This window comes from Penicillium chrysogenum (assembly GCF_028827035.1).
Source record: "Penicillium chrysogenum strain IBT 35668 chromosome Unknown utg000001l_segment0_segment0, whole genome shotgun sequence".
Classification (NCBI taxonomy): Eukaryota; Fungi; Ascomycota; class Eurotiomycetes; order Eurotiales; family Aspergillaceae; genus Penicillium; species Penicillium chrysogenum.
In genome coordinates this window covers 1,786,860-1,812,452 of record NW_026622749.1, presented here as the reverse complement: position 1 = coordinate 1,812,452, position 25,593 = coordinate 1,786,860, and the positions used below count along the sequence as shown (strand labels likewise).

At 50.5% G+C, this 25,593-nt stretch overlaps 13 protein-coding genes across 13 annotated transcripts; 6 read left to right on the top strand and 7 right to left on the bottom strand.

Annotated features, from left to right (window-relative positions):
* Positions 1–814: 814 nt before the first annotated feature.
* N7489_000728 (import motor complex subunit PAM16) lies at positions 815–1,312 on the bottom strand (the record flags this gene model as incomplete). Its single annotated transcript, XM_056706483.1, has 2 exons — positions 1,280–1,312; positions 815–1,219 (listed from the first exon to the last, which is right to left on the bottom strand). Exons 1-2 carry the CDS (start codon positions 1,280–1,282, stop codon positions 815–817), a joined length of 408 nt encoding a protein of 135 aa, XP_056570785.1. The 5' UTR covers positions 1,283–1,312.
* A 470-nt stretch (positions 1,313–1,782) lies between these two features.
* On the top strand, positions 1,783–3,586 carry N7489_000727 (PEX28-32 family peroxisomal membrane protein; the record flags this gene model as incomplete). The annotated part of the gene is made up of 2 exons (XM_056706482.1): positions 1,783–2,970; positions 3,035–3,586. 2 exons carry the CDS (start codon positions 1,783–1,785, stop codon positions 3,584–3,586), a joined length of 1,740 nt encoding a protein of 579 aa, XP_056570784.1.
* Positions 3,587–3,862: 276 nt separating this feature from the next.
* Positions 3,863–5,386, bottom strand: N7489_000726 (uncharacterized protein; the record flags this gene model as incomplete). Its single annotated transcript, XM_056706481.1, has 1 exon — positions 3,863–5,386. The coding sequence occupies one exon, from the start codon at positions 5,384–5,386 to the stop codon at positions 3,863–3,865; it is 1,524 nt and encodes a 507-aa protein (XP_056570783.1).
* Positions 5,387–6,281: 895 nt separating this feature from the next.
* On the bottom strand, positions 6,282–8,250 carry N7489_000725 (Zn(II)2Cys6 transcription factor; the record flags this gene model as incomplete). The annotated part of the gene is made up of 4 exons (XM_056706480.1): positions 6,282–6,885; positions 6,955–7,161; positions 7,222–8,034; positions 8,081–8,250. 4 exons carry the CDS (start codon positions 8,248–8,250, stop codon positions 6,282–6,284), a joined length of 1,794 nt encoding a protein of 597 aa, XP_056570782.1.
* Positions 8,251–8,892: 642 nt separating this feature from the next.
* N7489_000724 (uncharacterized protein) lies at positions 8,893–11,110 on the top strand (the record flags this gene model as incomplete). Its single annotated transcript, XM_056706479.1, has 4 exons — positions 8,893–9,207; positions 9,268–9,847; positions 9,910–10,818; positions 10,875–11,110. The coding sequence occupies 4 exons, from the start codon at positions 8,893–8,895 to the stop codon at positions 11,108–11,110; spliced, it is 2,040 nt and encodes a 679-aa protein (XP_056570781.1).
* Positions 11,111–11,638: 528 nt separating this feature from the next.
* N7489_000723 (uncharacterized protein) lies at positions 11,639–12,733 on the bottom strand (the record flags this gene model as incomplete). The annotated part of the gene is made up of 1 exon (XM_056706478.1): positions 11,639–12,733. One exon carries the CDS (start codon positions 12,731–12,733, stop codon positions 11,639–11,641), a length of 1,095 nt encoding a protein of 364 aa, XP_056570780.1.
* A 596-nt stretch (positions 12,734–13,329) lies between these two features.
* N7489_000722 (Ac45/VOA1 transmembrane domain-containing protein) lies at positions 13,330–14,522 on the bottom strand (the record flags this gene model as incomplete). The annotated part of the gene is made up of 5 exons (XM_056706477.1): positions 13,330–13,469; positions 13,520–13,753; positions 13,803–13,907; positions 13,968–14,266; positions 14,320–14,522. 5 exons carry the CDS (start codon positions 14,520–14,522, stop codon positions 13,330–13,332), a joined length of 981 nt encoding a protein of 326 aa, XP_056570779.1.
* Positions 14,523–14,632: 110 nt separating this feature from the next.
* On the top strand, positions 14,633–15,347 carry N7489_000721 (rRNA-processing protein RRP17; the record flags this gene model as incomplete). Its single annotated transcript, XM_056706476.1, has 2 exons — positions 14,633–14,821; positions 14,874–15,347. The coding sequence occupies 2 exons, from the start codon at positions 14,633–14,635 to the stop codon at positions 15,345–15,347; spliced, it is 663 nt and encodes a 220-aa protein (XP_056570778.1).
* Positions 15,348–15,659: 312 nt separating this feature from the next.
* N7489_000720 (tropomyosin) lies at positions 15,660–16,344 on the bottom strand (the record flags this gene model as incomplete). The annotated part of the gene is made up of 3 exons (XM_056706475.1): positions 15,660–15,822; positions 15,878–16,182; positions 16,327–16,344. 3 exons carry the CDS (start codon positions 16,342–16,344, stop codon positions 15,660–15,662), a joined length of 486 nt encoding a protein of 161 aa, XP_056570777.1.
* Positions 16,345–16,786: 442 nt separating this feature from the next.
* N7489_000719 (uncharacterized protein) lies at positions 16,787–18,139 on the top strand (the record flags this gene model as incomplete). The annotated part of the gene is made up of 4 exons (XM_056706474.1): positions 16,787–16,816; positions 16,845–17,007; positions 17,081–17,311; positions 17,370–18,139. 4 exons carry the CDS (start codon positions 16,787–16,789, stop codon positions 18,137–18,139), a joined length of 1,194 nt encoding a protein of 397 aa, XP_056570776.1.
* A 640-nt stretch (positions 18,140–18,779) lies between these two features.
* On the top strand, positions 18,780–20,544 carry N7489_000718 (putative cyclopropane-fatty-acyl-phospholipid synthase; the record flags this gene model as incomplete). The annotated part of the gene is made up of 4 exons (XM_056706473.1): positions 18,780–18,887; positions 18,964–19,450; positions 19,500–20,251; positions 20,338–20,544. The coding sequence occupies 4 exons, from the start codon at positions 18,780–18,782 to the stop codon at positions 20,542–20,544; spliced, it is 1,554 nt and encodes a 517-aa protein (XP_056570775.1).
* Positions 20,545–21,733: 1,189 nt separating this feature from the next.
* On the bottom strand, positions 21,734–23,234 carry N7489_000717 (EXS domain-containing protein; the record flags this gene model as incomplete). Its single annotated transcript, XM_056706472.1, has 5 exons — positions 21,734–21,807; positions 21,914–22,230; positions 22,285–22,970; positions 23,035–23,084; positions 23,150–23,234. The coding sequence occupies 5 exons, from the start codon at positions 23,232–23,234 to the stop codon at positions 21,734–21,736; spliced, it is 1,212 nt and encodes a 403-aa protein (XP_056570774.1).
* Positions 23,235–24,068: 834 nt separating this feature from the next.
* On the top strand, positions 24,069–25,199 carry pex10 (ubiquitin-protein ligase peroxin 10; the record flags this gene model as incomplete). The annotated part of the gene is made up of 1 exon (XM_056706471.1): positions 24,069–25,199. One exon carries the CDS (start codon positions 24,069–24,071, stop codon positions 25,197–25,199), a length of 1,131 nt encoding a protein of 376 aa, XP_056570773.1.
* Between the last annotated feature and the right edge of the window lie 394 nt (positions 25,200–25,593).

Genomic DNA, 25,593 nt, shown 5'->3' with positions numbered 1-25,593 from the left:
TGAAGAGTTGGCTATGAATGTGTGAGTAATCTCTTATAGATCGGTTGGTAAAATCTTTTTAATGTTAAGTGCAGTGCCTGGATTTTCTCCAAAAAAAAAATAGTACCCCCCTTCGGCTCCGCTCCGGATGGCGCCATGGCGGGGATTCTCCCACCCGCATATCGGGACATGTGGCCACAGCCTGATCGGCTTTGTGTTACATATCTTTTTTTGTAGGTTTTATTTGAGATGCGTGGTTCGAATGTCTCCTTGATAGGAGTAGGGTACGTAGGTACAGGGACAACGTGAAGATGTTCCTGGCAAGGCGGCGGTGGCAAAAAAGGGAAAAAGTCGAGTGCAGATATCCGATACTTGTAGGTATGATATAGATGTGCGAAGAATACACAGTAAATGAGTCTAGACCGGACATTAAACAAGTTAATGCGAATATATATAGCTATTGTACATGAATCCTTTCCGGGTGAGAGTGGAGAAGGGGGTCAACGGAACGCGGCGCATCACAGATGATATACACAGACCGAAAGGTCGATGAGAAGGCCGGGAATGGACACTTCCACTTCCAACCGGAGATGATGCCCAGGAAAGGGATTCAGGGCCCATCTTAAAATATCAGAGAGAAAGACCCAATCTAGAAAATCAAGGCGTCTTTCTCCAACAACCCAAACGCCATGCTATGCCAAAACAAGAAAGACGAGCAGATCGAAAACAAAGAAGCCGGTTGGAGTCGGAGGCTTCTAGCGCGGGAAAACGTAGACGTGCTCGTAGGGAAACCGGAGGGCAGGGCAACCGGAAAACCGCACTAATTTTGTCATGTTCATTTATCCTTGTAGACCTTGGGGTTCCAGCCTTCCTTCAATTCCTTGTCGTGCGCAGCTTTGCGCTCAATCTCGCGGAACTCCATTTCCAACCGCTCGCGTGCACGTAGGATTTTGCTTTGCAAGTAGAAGCTGCCGCCCTTTTCGGGGTTGTTCGTGTCGAAGAGTTTCTTGAATCGGGACATGATATGTTCGAGGTCGTGTTCTCCGGAGGCCGGGGGCTTGACGTTCAGGATTTTGCAGGCTTCATCGATGGTTACGCTCGAGGTGGTACCGGATTTGCCGGCTGCCTTTTGCTGGCCAGCATATTTGCCGGATGCCTGGGCTTGCTTGTAGGCTTCGGCGAAGGCGCGGCCGAAGACCCGGGCTCCAGTCACGACGACTTGAGAGACGATGCGATGAGCCTAGGAAAATTATTAGTTTTAATTTTAGAATGGGAAAAATAAGGAGATCGATGGACACACCATTGAAAAAGTGCCGTAGAGGAGGCGATCACGAAGTTAACGGTTGAAGGAAGAAAGAAGAGAAGGGGAAAATTTCGGCTGCGGGTTTTAGTGTCGGGAGATGCCCAGGCACGGACAGGAGTATAGAGAGCAGTGTATGTACATAGCAAGGTTAATTTGAGATTAAGATAATTTATGAAGTAGTTATTATTTTTCTTCTCTATACAGTCTTTATTCTAAAAAGAATAAAAGCCAATATCAGAACAATATCAGCAATATCACACCCTTTCACAACAAATACCGAGAGTCACATGCCCACAGGTTCGATCTCCCCGCAGATCTTCTTTGGACCGAACATGAACGAACAATCATATAAAGTCCTCACTCATCCCAGACGATGAGTCCATTGTCCATCTATGACCTGTCCATGATTGGATGGCAGCTTTAGGTATGATATTTGATTGTCCTTCTCCTTAAACCCGATCACTGATGGGAAAACAGACAACCTTCCGTGGATAGACTCCATGGCACCCTCACCGAACGCACAGGATCACGGCCAGTCGGATTCTCAACCGCCGACGGTCGCTGCCTTCTCTCCGTCAACGATTACCGGCTCTGCTCTCACCTCGCGCCAGCGCTCCAGTGTCATCGTGCATCGCAAATCACCTCTCCTGGTGGCCACACCACCGGCTATCACGCGAGCCCTGGCCTACTCGCACCCGTTTCTACTTCCTCTAAATAAATTGGCAGGTCTCCTAACATGGACTTCTGGAGACCCGTGGCAGAGCTTTCTGCTGGTGGCTACCTTTTGGACTATCGTGCTATATAGCGATGCCATCATTCTTTGGGCAGGACCGATCCTGGTCGTGGTCGCCTTGATCCTCGGCATGTATGGACGTCGTTACTCGCCTCTGTCATCAACTACATCAACAGGCGAAAAGCACAGGACAAAAGTTGCACCAGATAGCTCACTGCGTCATCAAAAGAGTCTTGATGAAATTGTTGAAACTCTTCGCATCTTCACCACCAGATGCAATATCCTCCTCGAGCCTCTACTCGACCTCACCGACTTCCTATCCACCCAGCGCACTCCTACATCTGCGACTACCAAACCTGCGCTGACAGCTCTGTTCATCCGCATCCTCTTAGTCACTCCTGTCTGGATCGGTCTGACTCTACCTCCATTCTACATACTCACCACACGCCGCATCGTCATGGCCGTCGGCACTATTGTTCTAACTTACCATTCCCGACCCGCTAGGGTCTCCCGTGTCATTCTGTGGCGGTCTCGAGCCGTGCGCCGACTATGCGCTGCAGCCACAGGTCTCTCCGTCGCCGATACCCTGAGCAGCCCACAAAAGGCCCCGGCCCAAGCCCAAGGCGAAAAGCAAGGCTTAAACATTTCAACTCGACGACGTGGGAACAACGCAGGTGTGCGGTTCACATTTGTTGTCTATGAGAACCAGCGCCGCTGGCTGGGAATCGGGTGGACTTATTCATTGTTCCCAGCAGAACGTGACCCTTGGACAGACGAGCATATGAACCCAGTGAATCCCAAAGATTCTTTCGAGTTACCGGAGGTTCAGACAGGAGATGCCAAATGGCGCTGGGTAGAGGGAAGTGAGTGGCGCATCGAAGGAGCAGACAACTTCAATGGCAAATCGGACTCGAAAGGGTCAACCGGCGAAGGATGGATCTACTATGATAACAAGGTTGGTTCTCTCTCTTTCTCTCTCTCCCTAGGCTTCTTTGTATCATTTTCTGACAGACCTCTAGTGGAATGACGGTCGCCGCGGTCAAGATGGATGGGATCGCTATACTCGTCGACGCAAGTGGTACCGTGACGCTGAATTAGCGGACGTGTCACCTCAAGGCGCCCAGGATGCCTCTGAAGGGACCGTTTCCGGGCTCACGCAGGCCCTGGAAAAGGAGAAACAACAAGAGAATGATGACAATGCTGACGCCCAAAGCATCACACCATCCACCTCCTCCAAATCCCATCGTCGGCGCTGGTTCAGCGGTACCAAGGACAAAGAGCAGACCTTTTCTGGGCCGCCGGCTGATAGTGGGCGTGCTACGGGCTCAAATGCATCTATCGTATCCGATAGAGCAGACGCCTCGCGACCCATCAGCATAAAAAATTCCCGCAAATCGTCGCATGCCCGCGAAGGAAGTGTGGCAACTAGTGACAGCGCCAGTTTGCGTGAAAAGGAGATCGCCAACTCGCAAGATCATCTCGACCGGTGGTCAACTCGAGCTGCGGGCGGGACGGAAAGGGCGGAAAGGGAATTTGGGCTCAGCGATGAGGTGAACATGGGGCTGAGTTGATCGAGCGCTCTTCATTCATGTATGCAATCCCTTTTCGAATTCCGCGACTTGCTACCTAGGGCACGCGCTTATATATCCTTATTGTTCGTAATGTGAAACAAGCCCATCGGCCTATATACGGGAATCCCCTATTTTGGTATAATTAATGAAATATGTACATTTTGTCTAATATTAACGTAAAAAGGGAAAGGCAACACAAAAGCCAGATGAGACATGAGTCCAGAGATGTGTTTCAGACTTGTTGCAACTCAAGGACACAGAACCACGTGTGCATCTTCATATCACATAACGAAATTCCGGATTCTCCCGGTCTGTCAGGTCCAAAAATTCGTGGTTATCTGGAACGACGTACGCCTCACCCAATGCCTCCTTCTGCTCGTCACGCCGACGATTCTCTCGTTGCGATACCCACCAGATAAGGCACAGGTCTAGCGTGACGATGAAATACAGGATGCAGATAGAGATCTTGGCCGGCAAATACCCTGGGGCATCTTTGGCTTGGAAGGTCTGCGGCGAGATGATGTTGCCGACAGTGTAGGCGATAGTCTGGACACAGGACACAGTGATTTTCTTGGTTGAGCCAGCCACATTGGTACTGGTCAGCCCAAGAATTGTCGTCCACCCAAGTGGAATGCCTCCGGTGAGGTAATATCCCACAAGTGCTGGCACCTTGTCGGTTGTCGCCATTAAGATCGCACCCACGACTGCCAGGATATGGCCTATGATGCACCAGAACAGTCGCCGCTGTGTCTTCATTGCCAGATAGGTCAGGCCAACCAGAGCCACCACCTCATAAGCGCCCATGGGAGTCACAAGCAGAAGACTTTCCGTTTTCGAGAAGCCCATCCCGGTTACCATGATGTTTCCAAAACTTGTGGCAGTGGAGTTAGGTACATTTGCCGCCAGGACCCAGAAGGCATAGAGCCAGGTATGCGGGTCGATAAGGGCTTCGTAAACCTGGGCTTTCTTAAAGACATTGGTTCCGATACCCTGTCCGTTACCCCGAAGACGCTCCGCATGCATTGCCTTTTCTTCCGGGGACAAGAACCCTGCTGTCAAAGGAGAATCAGGCAGGAGGAAGAAGAAGAGAATCCCGGTCACCACGGTGAGCAGACCCAGAATCAGGAAAATAACCTGCCAACCTCGCAGAGATGCGCTTGGATCCCCGCCGATGTGAGTTGCTACGCCATATGCGACGTAGCCGCCGAACATCTGCGCGAATCCACACATGGAGAACCACAGACCGACGCGGAAAGCCTGTTCATCCTTCCGGTACCACTGCGAGGTGAAGACTACCCAGGCGGGCACGATAGAGGCTTCTGCGGCGCCCAGAAGCGTGCGGCAGACCATCAAGGAAGCGAACGACTTGCATGCCGCCATGCAGGCCAGGATGGCGCCCCAGATGGTCACGTTGACGGCGACGTATTTTGCGAGGGGAAATGCTTGCATCACACGCATGGTGGGGAAGGCGAACGCTAGCTGGCCGAAAAAGAAGATACTCGACACCCAGTTGAATTGGTTGCCTTGAAGGTTTGCTGACTCGCGCATCCCCGTGACGCTGGCATAGCTGATGGCGATCTTGTCCAGATACTGGAGGAAGTACACGATGCAGATCAATGGCATGATATACAAATCGATCTTGCGCAACAGTCGTCTAGACGCTGCAGGATCGAGGATGCTCGCCGAACCGGCTTCTAGTAACTGTAGTGCCCCGTCGCCTGCTGGAGACTGAACATCGAGGTTTCTTTTCTCGAATTCGGCCGAGATGCTCTCTACTGGAGAAGGTGCTAGAGCGGTCATCCTGGCGGGAGTAGCGATGATTCCCTCTTGGGTTGAAATCCGCAGAGGAGACATCCGTTGCTTAAGTAGAGGCTGTGGAGTTGGCCGTTAATATCGATAGCCTAGCACGCCATCGCTCTCCAAGCTGTCACAATCAATCTCACTAGTCACGATTTGCTGGGTCATAGTCATTTTCTGGGCGATAGTGGGTACTTTTGCAAGCGAGGGTAATAGTTATCTCTCAATCCCGAGCTTGATTGGCGCCAGTAATATAGCAGTTCAAAGACGAAAAAGGATTCACGATGAGTCAAAAAATAAAAACGAAGAGCAAAACATTTCCTCCAGCCCCTATACGGGCTAGATATACCCTAAAAGCATCATAAAAGTAAATGCCTGTGAGTACTGGAGTAGAATCAATTAATCTACTTCCGGACCATTTCCGGAGTTGAATTTAGTGTTGATCCCAGCTCGCGTGTCCAGGCCGAAAATCCAGGGTCCATGTGGGGCCGGGTATTCCCGGATAATTGTAAACATCAGGTATCTCTTGTATGTGATTGCCATACAGAAGGTACATACACGCAGCATAACATAGGTATGTTGCCCTGGATCTAATATGTCTTATGTATGTCAACTGCTCACGAACTGTTGCCTTGCCTTCATGCTAATAGATTGATAGTGTATATATAGCGAGATCCCCTATAATAACTTTGGAACGTCGCAAATATTAAATAAGGCCGATATTTAAGGTTCGTCGCATTAACCATACCCCCTTTAAGCTCGTCTGGACTTTAAACTACATGGTAAAGCTATACGTGATCATCCCTATAGGAGTACTATCCCTTACATACATCTCTATCTCCAATGCAACAAATATAGATACAATAAAGCTGAAATCCAAGCTACTGCCGTGGGTTATCTATGCAAGGATCAGTTCCCACCCAAGCTCCTCGACAATATCTAACCAATGGACATTTTTCTGCCGACTCATCCCAATAAACCGAGCATCAAAGTTAGCATCCTGTCTCGCCCACAAAATCTTCAATAACTCCTTTGCACGTCGAACATTCCCAATCCCAAAATTATCCTGTAGCTTGCTCAAGGAACGAAGCACAAGCTCTCTGTCCGCTACGTCATCACTCTCACACCCGGAGATAAAGAGCGGGAACGTGAGTGCCGAATACTCGCAGTGGTCACCCAGCGGGAAAGTTTCAATCCGGCCAAGACAGCGGCAGACGGCGACATTTTTCGGCGTGGAGACGAGAGGAAGCCAGTCTTGTGCTGGGAGAGGGGGATTCTCCTCTAGCTCTAATTGGGTGTTGACAATGATACCAGGACTGGCAGTGGAAGAGGTATGCGGATGGGTTCTGCTAATGCGCTCCATGATTGAGTGGAGGTAGACAAAACCTGCATCGCGGAAACATTCAGCTACGAGTTGAAGCCGAGTTAGGGTTGCTGGCGGTGTCCCTTGGGGAATTATGTTGGGGGTTGAAGTATGAGACCAGGTGAGGAGGGATTCGTTTCTGGGATGTGGTGTTAGTGCAGATCTTCGACTGGGCTATTCTTTTCGTTAACGAAAGAGAGAGACCAACATGGATGCAACGCTGAGTCGAAGAGCCAACGAATCAGCTTGGAGGGAAGGCAGTTCTGCGATGCGTGCACATAACTTCAGAAGCTCCTCGGTGTATCCGATATATATATCCAATTTTGGGATACCGATGTCACTGTCGACAGAAATATCTGTAGAAGTGATACAATTTCGGTTGCTGATCCGGGCCATATTGTGGGCATACACGAATCTGGATGTTAATATATTATGTTAGCATTCGGCAATGTACCTCGCGGGTAATCACACATACAGTCCACGCAGGAACTCGGCTGCCTCTCGATCCATTGATGCAAATCCACCACGAGAAACAATCAGACGTTGCAATGCATTGAGATGAACAACCCACTGCTTTACGCTCCCACGCACGATCTCATATTTGCATAGTAGACCGACTGCCAGCATGGCATCGTCAGGGAACACCTCCGTTGAACACTTGTCCAGCGCTGAGCGGAGTCCGTTGAGTGTTCCACTGTAGTATTTGACTGCAGCCGTATGTGCCCCAAAGCCATGGGAGCGATTTGCTAGATGAAGGGCAGAGACAGCACATACGGCCTTCATCAGCAGAGGCGATGACATTGCCCTAGGAATCAACATCGACCGAAGGGGATTATTATGGCTCTCTAAGTTTGCTAGCAGTCGAGAACCCTCTTCCATGTGATATTGGAGATAGTGAGTCTCATGTGTTGAGAGATGACTGATATATCCTTGGGGCTGTGGGATCACCGCGACAGAGCTATGCAAATCAATATCAGGGCTAGGGATATATTCCTCTGCAACTCGAACCGGACTGGTAGCTGCATCAAATGGTACATATTGTCGAGGAGAAGATGCAACAGACCAGCTCGGGGAAGTTCCCGACCCCGGAGACAAACGAGTCTCGAGCCATGCATCCGAGGACCGGGACGGTGCAGGCGAAGGGAATTGAGATGATGAGGATTCACTGAGCCGGCGGCGCTTTGAAGTTCCTGTCTGGGAGAATACCTGCGCTGATGGACTTAGCGGCTCTACCCATATGGAGCCATAGCCCTCGCATGTCCGGCCTTGCTTGAGACAATTGTTGCAACTGATCGAATTAGTTATGAGATTGAAAGTCAAATTTTACCCCGCACCTTGGTTTGGTCTTATCACAGGCCTTGCGCCTCCTCTTACAGGTTATGCATCCTGACCGAGTCCATGCCGTGCCAGACTGCCGTGTTCTACCTTTCTTCGGGGCGGAAGTGGGCTGGCTGGATGTGAGGGAAGACGACTGGGCCGAGCCATTCATAGGAAAGGCATTCATAGTGTCAAGGAGCGCCTGGGTGATGTGGAGGTTCTCTAACAGGTACTAGTGACGGCATGCTTATCACAGATATTGGACAAATTCAGACAAGCATGCGCTGTAATAACCCGCTCGATTTCTCGGAGAGTTATCGATAGCAAATCCCACTAAACCGAATTTGGACAATTTCACGCGACCCCACACTCACGTGCCATCCCGATTGTGAATTGGAGGTCATGTGACTCACACTTTAAATGATCTCACCTGCTATTTCGACGGAGAACAGGGTATGTTAGCTTGGATCATTCAGATAAGTTTAAGAGGGTATTTTGAGTAAGTTGAGGGAGTTTTTTCGTTATGAATTTTGCCTCGTATATCCATGTTCAGTCTGTTTTGTCCTGACTATCAGAGCCAAGACCCTCTTCTCCAACTGCCCTGGTTTCTTTCCCAATTAGGGAAGTCCATCCAGAACTTATGTAACCTGATAAGATCCCCCGGACCGCCCCCCCCAATGCGATGAGATATTTAAAGTGCAGGCATTGGGCCTAATCCCCTCATTCAATACATCTGCCTTTTCCGTGGATTCGTGTGATATTCCTTCTCTAATACCTTTCATAGCCGCCTCATATCTCTACGTCAGAAGTGCACCCCGACACCGCTAAAATGGTGACCAACCACGGCCCGCACCCATTCGACCCAATCACACCGGAGGAGATCAAGCTCGCCGTACGCATCCTTGAGGCGACCTTCCCGGGCGTCTCTCTGCGCTACAAGCGCATTGATGTCAATGAGCCCATCAAGAATGATGTTATCGCATACATTGAAGCAGAGCGTCTACGGCGTCCGCTGCCCCCACCTCCGGCCCGTCTTCTCTATGTGCTCTTCCACCGTCTGGACACCGGCGCATTCTACAAGGCTATCCTCAATGCCGACAAGCGGACCATTGTCTATGCCAAGGAGCTTCCCAAGGATGTTCAGGTAAGCAGAGCCATCTTCACGAGGCAAGCAACCGGGTTAACTAACAGGTCTACTTTATAGGGTCCTATTGATATCGATGAGATTGCCGGAATTGAAGAGATGTGCATGAAGCACCCCGCCGTACTGGCGGAGATCGAGAAACTGCAACTGCCCGCGGGCGTCACTGTTTGCAACGACCCTTGGATGTATGGTACGGACAACGACAACGAGGACCGACGGCTCTTCCAATGCTTTATGTATATGGTCGAAGTTGATCACCCCCAGAACAATCACTACTCTCTGCCTTGCAAGTTTTCACCGGTGTTCGACGGTCTCACTCATGAGTTGGTCCGTATGGACTACCTGCCCGGCGGTGCTGATTTTGGGACTACCTCTACCCAGCCTTGGAAGCCTGTCAAGGCAGTCCAGTACGCCCACGACCTCTTGGATGAGCCTCTCCGCACCGATCTCAAGCCATATATCGTACAACAGCCCGAGGGTCCTTCTTTTTCAGTGGATGGCAACTCCGTCTACTGGCAGAAGTGGCGCTTCAGGGTCGGTTTCAACGCTCGCGAAGGTTTGATTATCTATAACGTTACATATGACAACAGGAATCTCTTCTATCGTTTAGCTGTTTCTGAGATGACCGTTCCCTATGGAGGTAAGTGAAATCGGGGCTCTAGCACTCCTAATTCATAGGGGAGCTAACTAACGTGAATCTAGATCCCCGAGCCCCCTACCATCGCAAGCAGGCGTTTGATGTCGGCGACACTGGTTTTGGTATGAATGCCAACCAGTTGGCTCTTGGGTGTGACTGTCTCGGCCATATCAAATATTTTGATGGCTACCGCAACGACTCCAAGGGCAATCCACTGCATCTGAAGAATGTGATTTGTATGCATGAACAAGATAATGGTTTGCAGCATAAGCACACTAACTATCGGTCCGGTGCCGCTACCGTTGTGCGCAATCGCCAGTTGGTCCTACAGATGATCTGCACTGTGGCCAACTATGAGTATATCTTTAACTACATCTTTGATCAAGCCGCCAATGTCGAATTGGAAGTCCGGGCTACCGGCATTCTTTCCACCGTCCCATTCGAAAACGAGAACGGCCAAACCGTCCCTTGGGGTACGAACGTCGGTCCTGGTGTCATGGCTCCCTTCCACCAGCATATGTTCTCGCTACGGGTTGACCCTGCTATTGATGGATTTAAGAACACCGTCTACTACGAGGACAGCGTCCCTATGCCAGAAGACGAGAAGAACCCCTACCTTGTGGGCTATACCTCCGAGTCTACGGTAATGCGCACGGCAGGCACAGCGAACACCAGCGTCGATCGCCACCGCGTCTTTAAGATCCGTAACGATAATATTACCAATCCAATCACCTATAAGCCTGTCGCGTACAAGCTTATGGCTGCTCCCAGCCAGATGCTTCTGGTCAGCAAGAACGCCCACGGCTTCCGCCGTGCTGAGTTTGCCACCAAGCCCATCTGGGTCACCAAGTACCAGGATGATGAACTGTACGCTGCAGGCGAGTTCACCAACCAAAGCCGCCGCGCCGAGGGCGTCGAGACTTGGGTGCAGCGTAAGGATAACACAGAGAATGAAGACGTCGTCCTCTGGCATAGTAAGCATTCTTCCCCGTGACTGAGTCTGTACCGTACAACTAACGAACCCCTGCAGCCTTCGGTCTTACCCACAATCCCCGCATTGAGGACTTCCCTGTTATGCCGATGGAGCGCATCAGCGTCATGCTGAAGCCCGATGGCTTCTTTACCAAGAACCCTGCTCTTGACGTTCCGCAATCCTCCCAGCTGTTCAACAAATCTTCTCTCCACCCCGAAGAACAGCCTGCTGCCTGTTGTGCTGGCGCTTCGTCTGCTGGCTCCAAGGCCAAGCTATACAAGCGCATTGACTAGTTCGCTTTCTTATCAACCCGCAGATACCCCATACCCCCGTCCCACAGCTCAAGCACATATTCTTTGTTCAGAGAGTGTTTTTGTCGATATGAAATGGCTTGGTGACTTCTCTTGCTCCCCCTCCCCCCCTCCTTCTGCATTCCCGCCCTTTTGGTTGGGCTTAACGATATTTCATGATTACCATCACAGTTAAACGCAAGTTTTGATTAATCTAATGCAATGCATAGTGACTGCAAGAGTAGCTAAACACCAGTAGAATTGTAGTTAAATCCGTAGTTGAATTACTTTGTGAGTAAGCTGGTTTATATTGACAAGGAAGTAATAGTTAGTAATGCGCAGAGAAAAATGGAATAGCAGATCACCTCACGCGAAAGGGTTTATGGAACGCCAAATTGAGACAAATCTGAAATGAAAACGGACATGAGAATATAGTGAAAAATAGGAAGAAATCCCATAGATCCAACAGAAGTATTTCGCCAATATCATTCCTTCATATTATGACCAGAATGCCGAGTGCCCACAGTGGGGTTACCGACGGCCTGAATCAGAACTATGAGGAGCATGGCTCTCAAACAAATCCTCAAGGTATGCGCTAGGAGCACGGCCCTGCGGAGCCTGGTTCAGGTTCAAGGAACTTGTCGAGGCACCCACATGAGAGTGGCGCTGATTATGCGAATCATGGTAAACACCAGTCGGAGGCAGGGAAGGCGACGAGAGGCCAGCAGTGGGTGAGTATGGAAGCTCTCCACTCGGTGCGGGGTTGGAGCTACCAGCAGCAGCGTAGTATCCAGCAGGCAGGTATGTTGAGCCACGATTTCCCGTACTTCCTGTCGCATTCAGACTGGCGTGCGATCCAGTAGGGCCGCCTGCGGTAGGCGAAAAGAAAAGCCCGCTGCTTGCGCTCGGCACCCGATTGGGCTTGTAGCTTGCGCGAGTGGCGGCGCCGAGTTTGTCGAGGGATACATCGACCGCCGGGGAGGCGGAGTACGGGGTTGACCGCTTCTTTCTGCTACCGCGTAGCAGGCGCTTGGATTCCGAGGCGTGTATTACAGCGGCGCGCCGCACTGAGCGGTTTACGGACCATGCGACCATTGCGCGCCAGGCGAGCAGAGTTAGGCCGACCAGCCCTAGTGCCGCGCCGACGGCGATGAACACTGTACCCTCAGGGGCGTTGCTCTCTTGCATATATGGGGCGTTGGCTGTTGGTGGTATCGTCACAATAGCGCCGCCGGTTGTGGTGGTGGTTGAAGAGGAAGAGGAGGATGTTGATGATGTCGTTGTCGTGGAGACGGAAGATGTTATTGTACTGCTGTCGGACGTTGTGGAGGAGGAAGAGGAGGAGGATGTGGTGGTTGTATCCATGGTTGTGGTTGTAGAAGAGGAGGAGGTACTGGTTGTAGAACTTGACGTTGATTTCGAAGTGGTTGAGGATGTGGTGGTCTCACTCACGCTAGAGATGCTTTGAGTGGTGGAGGGATCGTCGGTGGTCTTAGCGGCATCAGTATCCGTTGTTGTATCGTCCGCCGGCACGGCAGATACTTGAACAGCAATGGCAATGACGAGAAGCAGTAACAGGAGGAATGACGGCTTGGCTTTCCCAAGCCCCTGCGGTAGAACTCGCATGGCGGCGTAAACAACCGATCAGCTGCTTCTCCACAGTGTGCGGGTCACTTGGAGTAGGCGCCGATCCCAACGATAGCGAGGGACAAAGAAGGTTATCAATCCTTGTCAGCTCATCAATGAATCTAGGCACCAAGGCTAAGATCTCTGCTGATTGCGAAAAATAACTGCGATTCTTTTCCCTCGTGGAAGATTGGCGGATGCTGAACTCAGGCTGCAGGTCACGGATCCACAATCAACGAAGTTCCAAATAATGTGAGGCCTTGTGAATCTCGGATAAACGAATGACTGTTGTTGAAATGAGGCCAACGAGTGAGTGAAGATGACCACGAGGAAAGGCCTTCGTAACCGAAAAGACGCCAACGCTAAAGGAGAGGGGCGCCTTAGGCAAGACTGAGACTGTCACCTGACAGCTTCCAAAAACAGATACAAGGACTTGCGCATTTACGTTGGCAAATCTAACATTTGAAGAACCGGGAGAATATGAAATATCATACATGGGAATACGAGATAATTGTCCCTGAACCCCCGACAAAAAAGAAATCAATTGCAGGAATGGAGACGCGTTCCAAAACCATAATCCAACAAAGCGCTACAAATCACTGCGCCTTTTTCTGCACAGCAGCCGAGGTGTCCTTTTCGAATGCGGCATAGGGAATCTCAAGGCTGCTTAGAGCACCGATGCCAATATACAAGATCGCGAGGAACAGGAAGGTAGCCATGAGTCCCATGAAAATACCTGGAAAAGGGTGAGTAGCGAATAGAGAGGTCGGAGCAATCGATAAATACCTGGAGTAAAGTATTGATACTCTTCGAAGAGGGAGGTGGAATTGCTTGATGGGCTCGAGGCGTGGGCGGAGTAATCCCGCTTTAGGTCCATATGAAGCGAGTCTTGGTACGAATCTCCAGAGGCTTCGTAGACAACAGAATCCGTCTCGGGGAACTCTCTCGGCGAGGTGATGTAGAGAATTGTATACTTGGATGAGGGAGGAAGTCGATCAATGACGTCGGCAAGGAAACCATCTGGCAAAGTAAGTAACAATGAAGTGCATTAATTGGACTGCGTGCATACCGAATCCAGAAAGCTGCTGTGCGCGGTCCGAACCTAGCGATAGCATGGGGAATTCGACATCAATAATTCGGGGGCCTTGCTCAAAGTATGAAGGGTACGATCCGGCTTCGCATTATTAGCTCTGATGTTCTTCGCGGATTTGTCAAGGCCGTCGAAGCAACTTACAGGAAGCGTCGACGGCGGTAGTCTGGGTCTTGCACTTCTTCTCCAAAAGGCCCTTAATCTCCTTGGGCTCCAATAAGCCAGCGACCTCGTTGATGCTCATCTTGGACCGGATCGAGCTGTCTTTCCCAAGCATCTTCGCACCCAAGCGGGGTGCGGACTTTCGCGTCGAGAAGTCGGAACTGTGCACACCAGGCTGGTAGACAACAACATAGTAATCTGACGGACAGGTACTGAGGGATGATGAAAGGTTCTCGAGGAGCGAAGCTCCTGTCTGGATGTAGGCGGAGTTCGTCAGGACCCTAAGGGAGGAGCGGTTAGTAGACCACAGCAGGAGATGTTTAATCAAACATACTCAGAAGTTGAGGCGAGGAAGAATGGCGAAGTGTCTCTGAAAGCATTTACGGCGGCAGCCCCAAGGGCCAATAGCCCGAACCTACTAAGATGCATTGTGTTTGGCGTGGGGATGGAGTTAGGTTGGCGATGATGTTGCCAACGGGAGGTGTCCGACTTGGTCTCGGAGGCGGTCGAGAGCCCCGACCCGCCTGAGCTTTCCATATCAACTTTTTTTTTTTGGCTTTGGACGCAATTTCAACACAACCTGCAATATACAAAGTTCCGCTTGTTATTTGATTCAAATATACTTTAAATTGGGATTTTTGTTCATCATGGGTCCCAAGGATTTGAAAAAGCGCAAAATTGCTGCTGCGCCTAAAGTTGAAGAGGTCAATTTCGACGACGAATCCCGCCATGAATACTTGACTGGATTTCACAAACGGAAGGTGCAGCGCGCCAAGCATGCGCAAGAAAATGCCATCAAGAGATACAAAGAGGAGAAGAGAGAAGCAAGAAAAAAGGTTCGACCGCCTGCAATGTGTGACCAAAGACATCCACTGATCTCTTTACTAGATTCGAGAGGATCGCAAACGAGACTTTGAACAGGCAATGGCGGAGCACAAGGCAGTACTCAAGCGCATGAAGGAGGATGCTGGTGATGTCAGCGAAATGGAAGGCGAGGAAGAGGAGGAAGACTGGGAGGGAATTGAAGAGCCTCCAGCAGTGGACTACGAAGCGGAATATGTCGACGAGGACAAATACACAACAGTCACGGTTGAAGAAATGGATGCATCCCGTGAGGGTCTGCTCAAGGCTGCCAAGGAAGAGGACGCGGAGAATGAAGAAGAGAAAAAATATCCGGTTGAGTCGACAGAGGATATCACAAAAGCCAAGAAAAGAAAGCCCCGGAGTGCAGCCTCAGAAGCGGCCAGGAAAAAGAAGAGGAACTTCCGCTACGAGACAAAAGTTGAGCGCAAACAAACCATGTTAAAACAGCGGTCTATGAAAGCGAAGAGGGCAAAGGCACGAAAAGGGGCAGAGGAATGAGGAATTCACCCTTTGAAAGAGATACGACAACACAAGTGCATATACTCGGCTTCAAGCAATTATTCATTAGTCAATTTACAGATCACAGGCGATTCACATGAAAAATGCAATGAAGATGCAAATGGTAGACACCGTAGTGCATGTTACATGATAAAAAGTTATTGCTATCAAAAGCGCTGTATCTGGCCCATATAGTTGGCACCAGTGTAACACAAACAATCACAGCACGAAAACCAAACGGCAAACCAGAGAATGAAGCTTGTATTCGACCACATGTTTCCCGATATCCTGTACCCATCACCGGTCTGGGCCTTAGATATCGGCCATCTGGGATGCAAGGTCGTCAAGCTCCTTCTTCACAGCGCTGTGTTCCTTGATTGCATCCTCATATCTTTGTTCCAGTTTGGCGTGCTGGTCCTCCAGTGCCTGCACCTTCCGCTCGTAGTGGCCAGCCTTGATATCAGTTTGGCGGAGCCTAAGTGTCCAAAGTGTCAGTACTGAACTGCTAAAGAACTGGTAGCTGGTCGTACTTCTCGTTTGTCTCCCGGAGAGTCTTGTCATTCTCCTCAGCCTCCTCCTCAAGGAGCTGCACCCGTCGCTGAAGGGCCTCGTTCTGGGTGTCATGCTGAAGGCTCTGGCTGGCAGCATCCTTAGCCTCCTTGAGGGCGGCCTCTGCCTTCTCAACCTCTTCCTCTAGAAGCTGGTTGCGGTGGTTGAGTGATGTAATCTCTTGCTCTTTGGACAAATTCTCCTGCTCCAATGTCTTGACCTTGGCCTTGAGCTCATCGACGAGCTCGTGAGCCTCATCAGCCTCGGCGCGGAGGGAGACCATGCGCTAAAATAAAAACCAGCACGTTAGCAAATTCCCAGTGGGGAAGTGATGGAATGTTCGGGGGTATGCATATATGCACATGACGAGGGGCTGTGATTTTGAGAGGCAGTCAAAGCTACCCCGCCGGCAGGGGTCTTGGTGACTTACCTCCTTGATCTTGTCCATTTTAAGGGTGTTGAAAAGGAAGTAAAGAAGATAATATGTATTGTTGAAAGGAAGAGTAGTTAGGCTTTCGCTCAGCGAGAAACCGGGCGAGTGTTGGATGGGGGGTGGAAGATGATATGGGGAGAGTTTTGGGAGAGAAGGGGAGGAATAATGGCTGACTAGTGAACAAGTAGACAGTACCAGCCCAACAAGTACCAGCTCCACTACAGGGGAAGTACCGTATACTTACTGTGTACCAACTGCGTAACCGTGGTATGGTTAAGTACACAATCCGCTCTTGCTCTACGCCAATCACCGCCCAAGGATCGCCGCGTCTCCACGGGCAACCACTCGACAACACTTGCATCTAGAACTCGTTCTGGCGCTTTTATCACTCTCAACTCGATAGGCCTTTGATTTCTTTGATACTGTGCATGAGAATCATCAGCTCAAGTTCGCCACTATGTTGGCTCTTCGCGACCAGGAAAACCTGGTAAACACACATCAGACCGCCGCGGCAGCTAAGCCCCTTGAATCAAAGCAAACAGCTAGCACCCAAGACACCCGGCAAGCCACGAAACGACGAGAACAACCCGTTGGCGTTCGGAAATCGCACCGTCAAGGGCAACGGGAACCGTCAAGAGAATGGAAAACCGGTCAACAACGCGTTTATGACTCCGATGGGTACGCGCTTCGCGAAAATTACGGATTTGGAGATGACCGTTAAGTCATGACTGACTTGAGTTCTCGCTTATAGTGAAGGATCGCGCTCCTCTGGGTATGAAAACGACCAATCTTAAAGCCAACAATCTTCAGACGCCCGCGCCCTTTGGAGGAACCACCAAGCAACCGAAGACAAACCGCCGACAGTCGACTGCCCAGAAGATCAGAAAAGCTGCTCCAGTGACACAGCAAGCTCAAACCAAAGTCCACATTGACGCTGCGGATGATGTACCGGATATTGAATACATGCCGCCGAAGCCTAGAGGTACGCTAAGCTGAACTAAAGCTGCAAACTTAAAGAGCTTATTTCTGACGAGCTACAGATCTTCCGGACCTTCCAGACGATGTGACATATGACACCACATTTCCCCAGTTTCGACCGAAGAATCGAGCTTTGGGTGTGGAGAGTGTTTACGGAAAGCAACAAATTGGCAGTGATGGACTCACGGCGAAACAGCGCAAGTTCAAGGAGGATTCGGAGGCGTGCGATAGGATGGTGGATGATATGATCATGAAACAACTCGAGGACATTGGTTTTGAGAGCTCTGGTGAGAACGAGTCCGCAAAGGCACTTCAACCAAATGCTATCCCCCCAAGGAGACCTACATCCACCGCACGACACACTCGCAGTGTGTCGACCCTTCGAGCTCGTGATGCTGTCGCTGCACTTAACGGATCCCAGCCAACTGCTCCACCTCGAATGGCTCCAACCCCAAAGCCACGGGTGGCATCGTTGGCATCGTCACTGGTTATGCCCAAGAGGAACGCCAGGGTCCCGTCTAACCCCTCTTCAATGCGCAATACCGCTGCTTCTGTCAACTCTCGGACCGTCGGATATTCCAAGGGACGCAGTGTGTCATCCACCTTGCGGGAGAAAAATTCCCAGATGCAGAGGCCCTCGAGCTCTCAGGTCCTGTCTCCCGAAACTTATATGCAGCTGTATGGACCCCCTCCGCTGGACTCGGAAATGTGGACTCGTTGCAAAGCTGCTGGATGCTTTGATAGCCCGGACGAGAATACCCAGGAACCCGAAGAACCACTGCCCACGTTTGACGAAGACGATGAGGCCCAGAGCTTCCAGCTCACTCTGTAGGGTACATTGCGAAAGATACTCAGCATTGAAAGGGACTACAATTTTACTTCAGTATGGTTATTGATTTGGCATATGGCGATCGGCACTGGCTCATAGGGGCTGGCGGCAAGCCGAAGGGTCCCGGCGTTATGGAATAGTGTTAATGTACTTGTAACTCGATAGGTTGTAGCCCTTCAACCGCGGATCAGTCTGTTTCAGTTGTTCTCCACTCCCATGACGATCTTTTGCCAAGACCCAGACAGGCGAGGTCGCACATGCATTTCCGTCAGGGACCACGTAGGCTGTACCAGATTATTGGGGGAATGTGAATCCTCGGTCATCCGCTGCTAGTGTTGGGAGATGCAGACTGTTCATGATTGTATGGATCAGGAAAAATCCCCACTATCATCTTAGCTACATGAATCCCTGTACTAATAGTTTTCATCGTACGTCAGTGGGAAAATCGAACCCAATGGACATAAACACGGTGTACCTGGCGGGTACCGGGTTCTCAGCTAGCCCGCCCATGGAACGCCAGGTACCAATCACGTATTTCCAGGTACCTGGTCTAGCCCACACCGCCCCGGAATTGCCCATATCTTCTTATTTACTCTCTGGCCTCTCCTTTTCCCTTCCCATTCCTCTCAATTGACGATTCGCCATGACGACCATTCATCCGGACTCCATCGAGGAGTTCGAATACATTGTGACTCCGGCTGCCCCCGAGCAGACCAAGCCTGCCTTCGATTGCGGTGTCCCGACTACTCTGGTAAGTGCATAGCTAGAGCTACCCGGAAGGGATGCTTGACGAGTCCTGGACCTAATTTGCTTGTTTTAATCTCCAGTACCCGACTATCAAGAATGCTCCCGTCCCCGCCGACTCACCCGGCAGCGACAGCTTCTCCAATGGCTTGATGATCGCTCTGGAGATCATCGTGCCTTGGTGGCTGGCTCGCCAGGTTGGTGGAGGTTTCTATACCACCATCTTCTTTGCTCTCTTCACCTCCGTTCCCGTTCTGGTGGCATTCTGGGCTGTCTCTTCCGCCGTTTCTCCTCGCAAGACCGAGAAGGCCAAGTACTGTGGCCGCCCCGTCGAGCACTACCTGCAGTTCCACAGCGAGCACGACCGTGCCACCTACCGCGGCAAGAGTAAGATCCCCATGGAGGTCTTCTACGAGAAGTACTTCAATGGTGAGGTTGACTTCAAGGGCGATGCTCTGGAGTGCCTCGAGTACCGTCACGACTGGGCCAACTTCAAGTTCACCACTGGTCTCTTCAAGCACTTCCTGTTTGGTTTCATCCCCGAGATGCTGATGCACACTCGTTCTCAGGGTAAGCAAGTCTCCATGCAGCTCCCGTGGCAATTCTAACCTATTCCTAGATGAGGAACAGGTCCGTGATCACTACGACCGCGGTGACGACTTCTACGCTTGGTTCCTTGGCCCACGCATGATCTACACATCCGGTGTCATCAGTGACATCAACAAGGAGGAGACACTTGAGGAGCTCCAGGACAACAAGCTGGCCATTGTTTGTGAGAAAATTGGTGTTAAGCCCGGTGACAAGGTCCTCGATCTTGGCTGCGGCTGGGGAACCCTTGCTAAGTACGCCTCGGCCCACTACGGCGCTCACGTTACCGGTATCACTCTTGGCCGTAACCAAACTGCTTGGGGTAACAATGGTCTTCGCAAGGCTGGTATCCCGGAGGATCAGAGCCGCATTCTGTGCAGTGACTACCGCGATGCTCCCCGCGTTGACGGTGGATACCAACACATCACTTGTCTCGAGATGGCTGAGCACGTCGGTGTCCGCCACTTCTCTTCTTTCTTGTCTCAGGTTTACGACATGCTCGACGACAACGGTACTTTCTTCCTGCAGATCGCTGGTCTCCGCAAGTCCTGGCAATACGAGGACCTGATCTGGGGTCTTTTCATGAACAAGTACATCTTCCCCGGTGCTGACGCCAGTACTCCTCTTGGCTTCGTCGTGGACCGCCTCGAGGGCGCTGGCTTTGAGGTCAAGGCTGTTGATACCATTGGTGTGCACTACTCTGCTACCCTCTGGCGCTGGTACCGGAACTGGATGGGCAACCGCGACAAGGTTGAGGCCAAGTACGGAAAGCGCTGGTTCCGCGTAAGTTTCTCTCACGATACTCTCACAGAGTCTTCTGTCTTTCTGATGTCGATTTTCTTTCTTACTAACCACTCTTTTTCTTTCAGATCTGGGAATACTTCCTTGCTTCCTCCACTATCACTTCCCGCCAGGGCGGTGCCACCTGCTGGCAGCTCACCCTTGTTAAGAACATCAACTCCACCCACCGTGTTGAGGGCATCGCCACTCAGCACGGTCTTGCTGGAGCTCGCCAGAACGCCATCGACCGCGCTGGCTCCCTTCCCAAGGCGCACATTATCAAGAAGGAGCTTTGAGGGATTGATGTACAATCCTAGCCCGCATCTGCTTTTCCGGGGGTCCATATCAGCCCCCCTCGGACTAGTATGACGTTATCTGAAATGGGGCGGCAATATGTGAATGTTGTTCTATTGTGAACATATCAAATGTTTACTAACCATGTATGACATGAGACATGAAGTGAGGTGAGGTGAAGCTGAATTGCACGAGTGGTTGTGGAAGAAAAAGGCAGGGGATGGCAGCGGAAGAGAAGCATGGATAGGTCAGTGGCCTATTTGGCTGGCCCACCTGGATATTTGTCTCGGTATTTATCTTTGGTTGTGTTTCTATATCTTATGTCTCACCCTGTCTAGGGAGGATATTTGCACGAAGTCAACGAGTTCTGTCTTTGTCATGTTATTTTTTAGAAGTCAATGGACTATTTTCTTTAGATCAACGCTCGTACCGTATCCTGGGCCCATTTCACACATTTTTACCTACCTAGATAGCCCTGGAGGTGTCTGGCTATGAGTAATAAGGGCATGAAGTTGGAGCCTCAAAGGGCTGGGAAACTCGCCAAATAATGCAGCTGAGGCTTCAACTTTCTGCTGGCATCAAACCCTAATTAGCATCATCTAACAAACTCTGTCTAAACGGAATTCAAGTCTTCAATCATTAGATCCGTCAAACACCAGTTAGATCCCTCGGCAGCTAACGGCGAGAAGAAAAGGAAAAGAAATAAAAGACCAGAATTGTGATCCAATATGATAAATGGTATATGTAAAGATGGAAGCAAAGGCAGGGTAGATGCAGACGTCAGACCAGGTTGACCCTAGGTAAGTATTGGTACAATGAAGAGTAAACGGAGATCCAGAGAAAAAGAAATTCATGCTTGCCGCAGGCCCAGGAGTCTAAAAAAATCATTGTGCATGACGTTACACACACGTATAGCTGAATCGAGCCCAAAAGAAAACAATAGGCGTACAAGGGCGTGTGATGAGATGGATTCACACACGCCTGAAAAACAAAAAGAAAACAAGAGCCAAGCTCAGTCCTCATCTATAGCTGCTCTAGCATTGGATTGGGTAGGAATATCCGGAGTTTGGTTGAGGGCGAAATATGCCCGAAGACTCGACCGTTGTGTTGGGTTGAGAGGGAGGGTTTCTCTGCGTCACGTTCTGGTTCCAAGTTGAAGTTATGATCAAAGGTGAAAGGGCATAGGTAAATTTAGTCCGCGTCGAATTTGTGGTTGTATTCGCCGAGGAGGACGTCATCTGGGCCTGGGCCATGGGTATTTCGAACTAGTGCACAAAAGCGTGAGTGGAATTGTCCGAAAACCAGGATAATGGTGCATGGTCACACGGTTGGGATCAGGGGGGAGTGCGGGTGCACAGGGCGAAAACATACTCCATTCAGCTTCAGTCCGGAAGAATACCCACATCCAACGTCGTACAACTTCGAGGAACATGAGCATCCAGAATCCGCTTTCGGTGTCAGGAATCCAGCCGAGGCCTGGGACAATACGCCATAGCCATGAGAAACGAAGGACCAAATCCGCGATAATGGCATAGTGATATATCTTGTCGGATCCAAAGTAACGATGCCGGCGGAGTCCGTATGGATGGGCGCTGTCGCGACGTTCCGAGGAGAAGAGAGTCATATCCCAATCCTTGACAACATCCCACCAGAAAGAGTAGGCAGAGTTGATAAAAGAGACGATAAATCTGTGGAATGTTAGAGAAAGGCATAAACACAACAGATGTGGAATACAATCTTACAGAAGGCGCATCATGCTGACCTCGCTATACCCACGTAGTTCCAGGGGATTGTAATTGCGCATCTTGGAGGCTATCCAGATGACTGGGAACGCAGTTGCATACTTGAGAGCGTTGGCCAAGTGCTGGTTTGCCTTGTTCGTCTCTCTCCGGGTGACTGTCCGCCGCGCACGAACATATTCCGTCAAACACTGACGAAGACGAATCAAGCTGGGAACAGCGAGGATGATCGGAACGACAATTTCACTTCCACAGGCCCGGTTGGGCTTGGAAGTCGCAGCGAAGCCGTCGGTGAAGAACATGCAGAAGCTGATATACAGATCTCCGATCACGCGAGCATAGCTAGTGAGGGCATCTGCCAGCAGAATGTCACCAAACTTCCCATCCTTCGACTCGGCCAGACCACCAATACTGATCCGCTTCAGGGTAAGGAGAAATCGGATTCGGCCGGAACGAGAGGCGCGATTGAAGGGCCAGATCAGAATAACGAGGAGGATAATGAACACGGACTGCGGGATCCAGTCCAGTCGCTCCACTAATTCAGGGGACCGGCGGGTGGCTAAGGAAAAGACGATGAACCACAGGACAAGTGGGATGGTGAAACATGTGGCCAGGCGATAGACGGCGGTGTGATGTGGGCGTTGCGAGGAGGATGTGCGGGCAGGATATTTGATGAGCGCCGGAACGTCCTGGAAGTAAGGGAATCTGATTAGCTGTCGGCAATACGATGCTTAGGTGAGGGGCGGCACTTACAATGTTGGCTTTTGCCAGGTATTGAAGGTTGATACCCCATCCCCAGAAACCTAGCCCACTTGTGTTAACACACGTCTAGTTGGGACCCAACATTTTCAGACAGGAATTCACCTACCAGCGACCAAGATAGCAGCTATACGTAGCGGCAATGGGAAGACCAGCCCAAAGGCATCCAATTGAGCATGTTGATCAACCGCCATTATTCCATTGATCAGGGGTGGGATAGGGGAAATCACAGGGGGAAAAGACAGGGCTAGAATAGCAACAAGGACCCCTTCGATATGACACCAAAAAAAAGAATGACTAGGGGTGAGTCGTCTTTGAAAGTCCGAAAGTTGAGACTTTTCCCAGTTTGAGGCCGCTGGGGCAGTTTAATAAGCGGAGAGGAGTGGAATACGCGCCTGGACTAGTCAGAGTCCGCGGTCTGGATCCCCACAGCGTCAAATTGGGTATAATTGGAATTAAATGCCAATCTCAGGAGAAAAGATCGAAGAGGGGAAGTTTTTACAAAACTAATTACGTCGTTCTAAGAATAACAACGTACACATGGCATCATAATATAGTCAAAAACGTTCTTTGTTCAAGAGAACATTCAAACACCCCTGGATTTCTGCACGAAAGGGGTACCGAATTAGGTACATTCAGCCACTGCAAGCCTCCCGCATTCATCTGCGACAGGACCAGGTACCTCTGAAGTACCCCAAGTGGGACCAGTTGACGCTTTCGTCGTATGGTAATTTGGTAATTATGTGAATTACATAATGGTATTGCTCCCCGACGGGTCGTAACTTTTATTATGTAATATAGTGATCTAATTAGGCACGTGACGATCTAGAACGGACAAGTCACCTGATTTAATAATATACCGAGGCATTTCATCCGAGGATGACTCCGGGGAAATTGTTTATCTCCACCAGGTACGAAAGCCGGGGAATTGAGTCTGTGACTCGTCTCGGGGATGCATTAAGTTAACAAATATCATTCACGATCGCACTCAAACTTAATATCACTATATCAAGACCCTACAATCCGTCATGGCGGACGACGACTCCCATCTCTCTCTACCAGCCCCGAGCTCAGCCCTCGGCTCATCTGCCTCACACTTTTACCCCTTCGCAACCTCACCAGACATTATCCGCTCACATGAGAAGGATGCATTCCTCACGGGAAGCCTGGTTCAACAATCTCAAGGGATCGTCCGGGCTCTCCGTGGCGCCCGATACGCCCACACCCACTCCGACGCTATCAAACACCTCACAGAACTTCTCTATTTCACCCTAACAACGGCCATCGGCAACCGCACCCTAGGCGAAGAATACTGCGATCTCGTACAACTAGAAGATGACACACTTCAATTACCCTCAATCGGTCGTCGCGTGGGGTACATCCTAAGCAGCATCTTAGTACCATGGACACTGCAGCGGCTACTTCCTGCCCTGCGACAGAGAATCCGCAATAAGCTCGAGCGCAACATTGCACGCCAACAGTTACGAGCGGCGCAGCAGGCTGGCCTGCTCAACAAGCCCCAATTCTCAACTACCCCAACTAAACGGCCGTTGTTTACAAAACTGCGCATCCAGCAGTATATCCTTGAACACTTGGACTCCATCACATCCTTGTCACCCATCTATGCGCTGAGCATTGCGACCTTCTATTTCACCGGCTCGTACTACCATCTCTCCAAGCGACTTTGGAGCCTGCGTTACGTTTTCACAAAGAAGATCGAGGACAATGAGCAACGCATCGGATACGAGGTTCTGGGTGTGCTGCTCGTTCTCCAAATCGCCGTGCAGGGATTCCTGCACGCTCGCAAGCTCGGCGCGAGCATGAATGAAGACGAGAGCCAGTCTGCGGACGCTGGCCAGTCTCTGTCGCAGGCTGGAGCTGTTCTCGCTTCGATTCAGAACCCGTCTTCCATTCCTCTGCTCCCTGCGTCTGTGCCTCTGTATGATCTCGAGGAGGACCCTGGCGCCGTTTCGTGGATCCCGGAGGGTCAGCAGCGGAAGTGCACCCTGTGTCTGGAGATGTTCAAGGATCCTAGCGTTACGACCTGTGGCCATGTCTTTTGCTGGATTTGTGTTCGCGACTGGGTTCGTGAAAAGCCGGAGTGCCCGCTCTGCCGACAGGAGCTCCTACTCTCTAAGGTGCTTCCTCTAAGAGGGTAGTTATGTGGTTGATTGAGGTAATCAGCTCTAGGCTAGTGCTTTCATGATCTTCATGGATTGTCACTGAAGAGATTGGCGCGACCGATACATGTTTATACAGTTATTTTGGATAAATATATACCCCCTGTTTCTATCTCATTCGAGTATGGTTTCCATGGACTGTAGAATTCGACTGGATCTTCACATGGAACAGCCGATCGATATATATTGCTCGGTACAATATAGAATGTACATGTACATCAAATCCGAATGCACGCCGCTTAAGAAGACAGGACATGGAGTAACGCACCAAAAAAAAAAAAAAAAAAAAAAGAAAAGAAAAAGACCTTTCTGGATTGAAACTGTCCAAATATATGCTCCGAAACTTGTGCAAAACAAAAAGAGTGGGTATCTA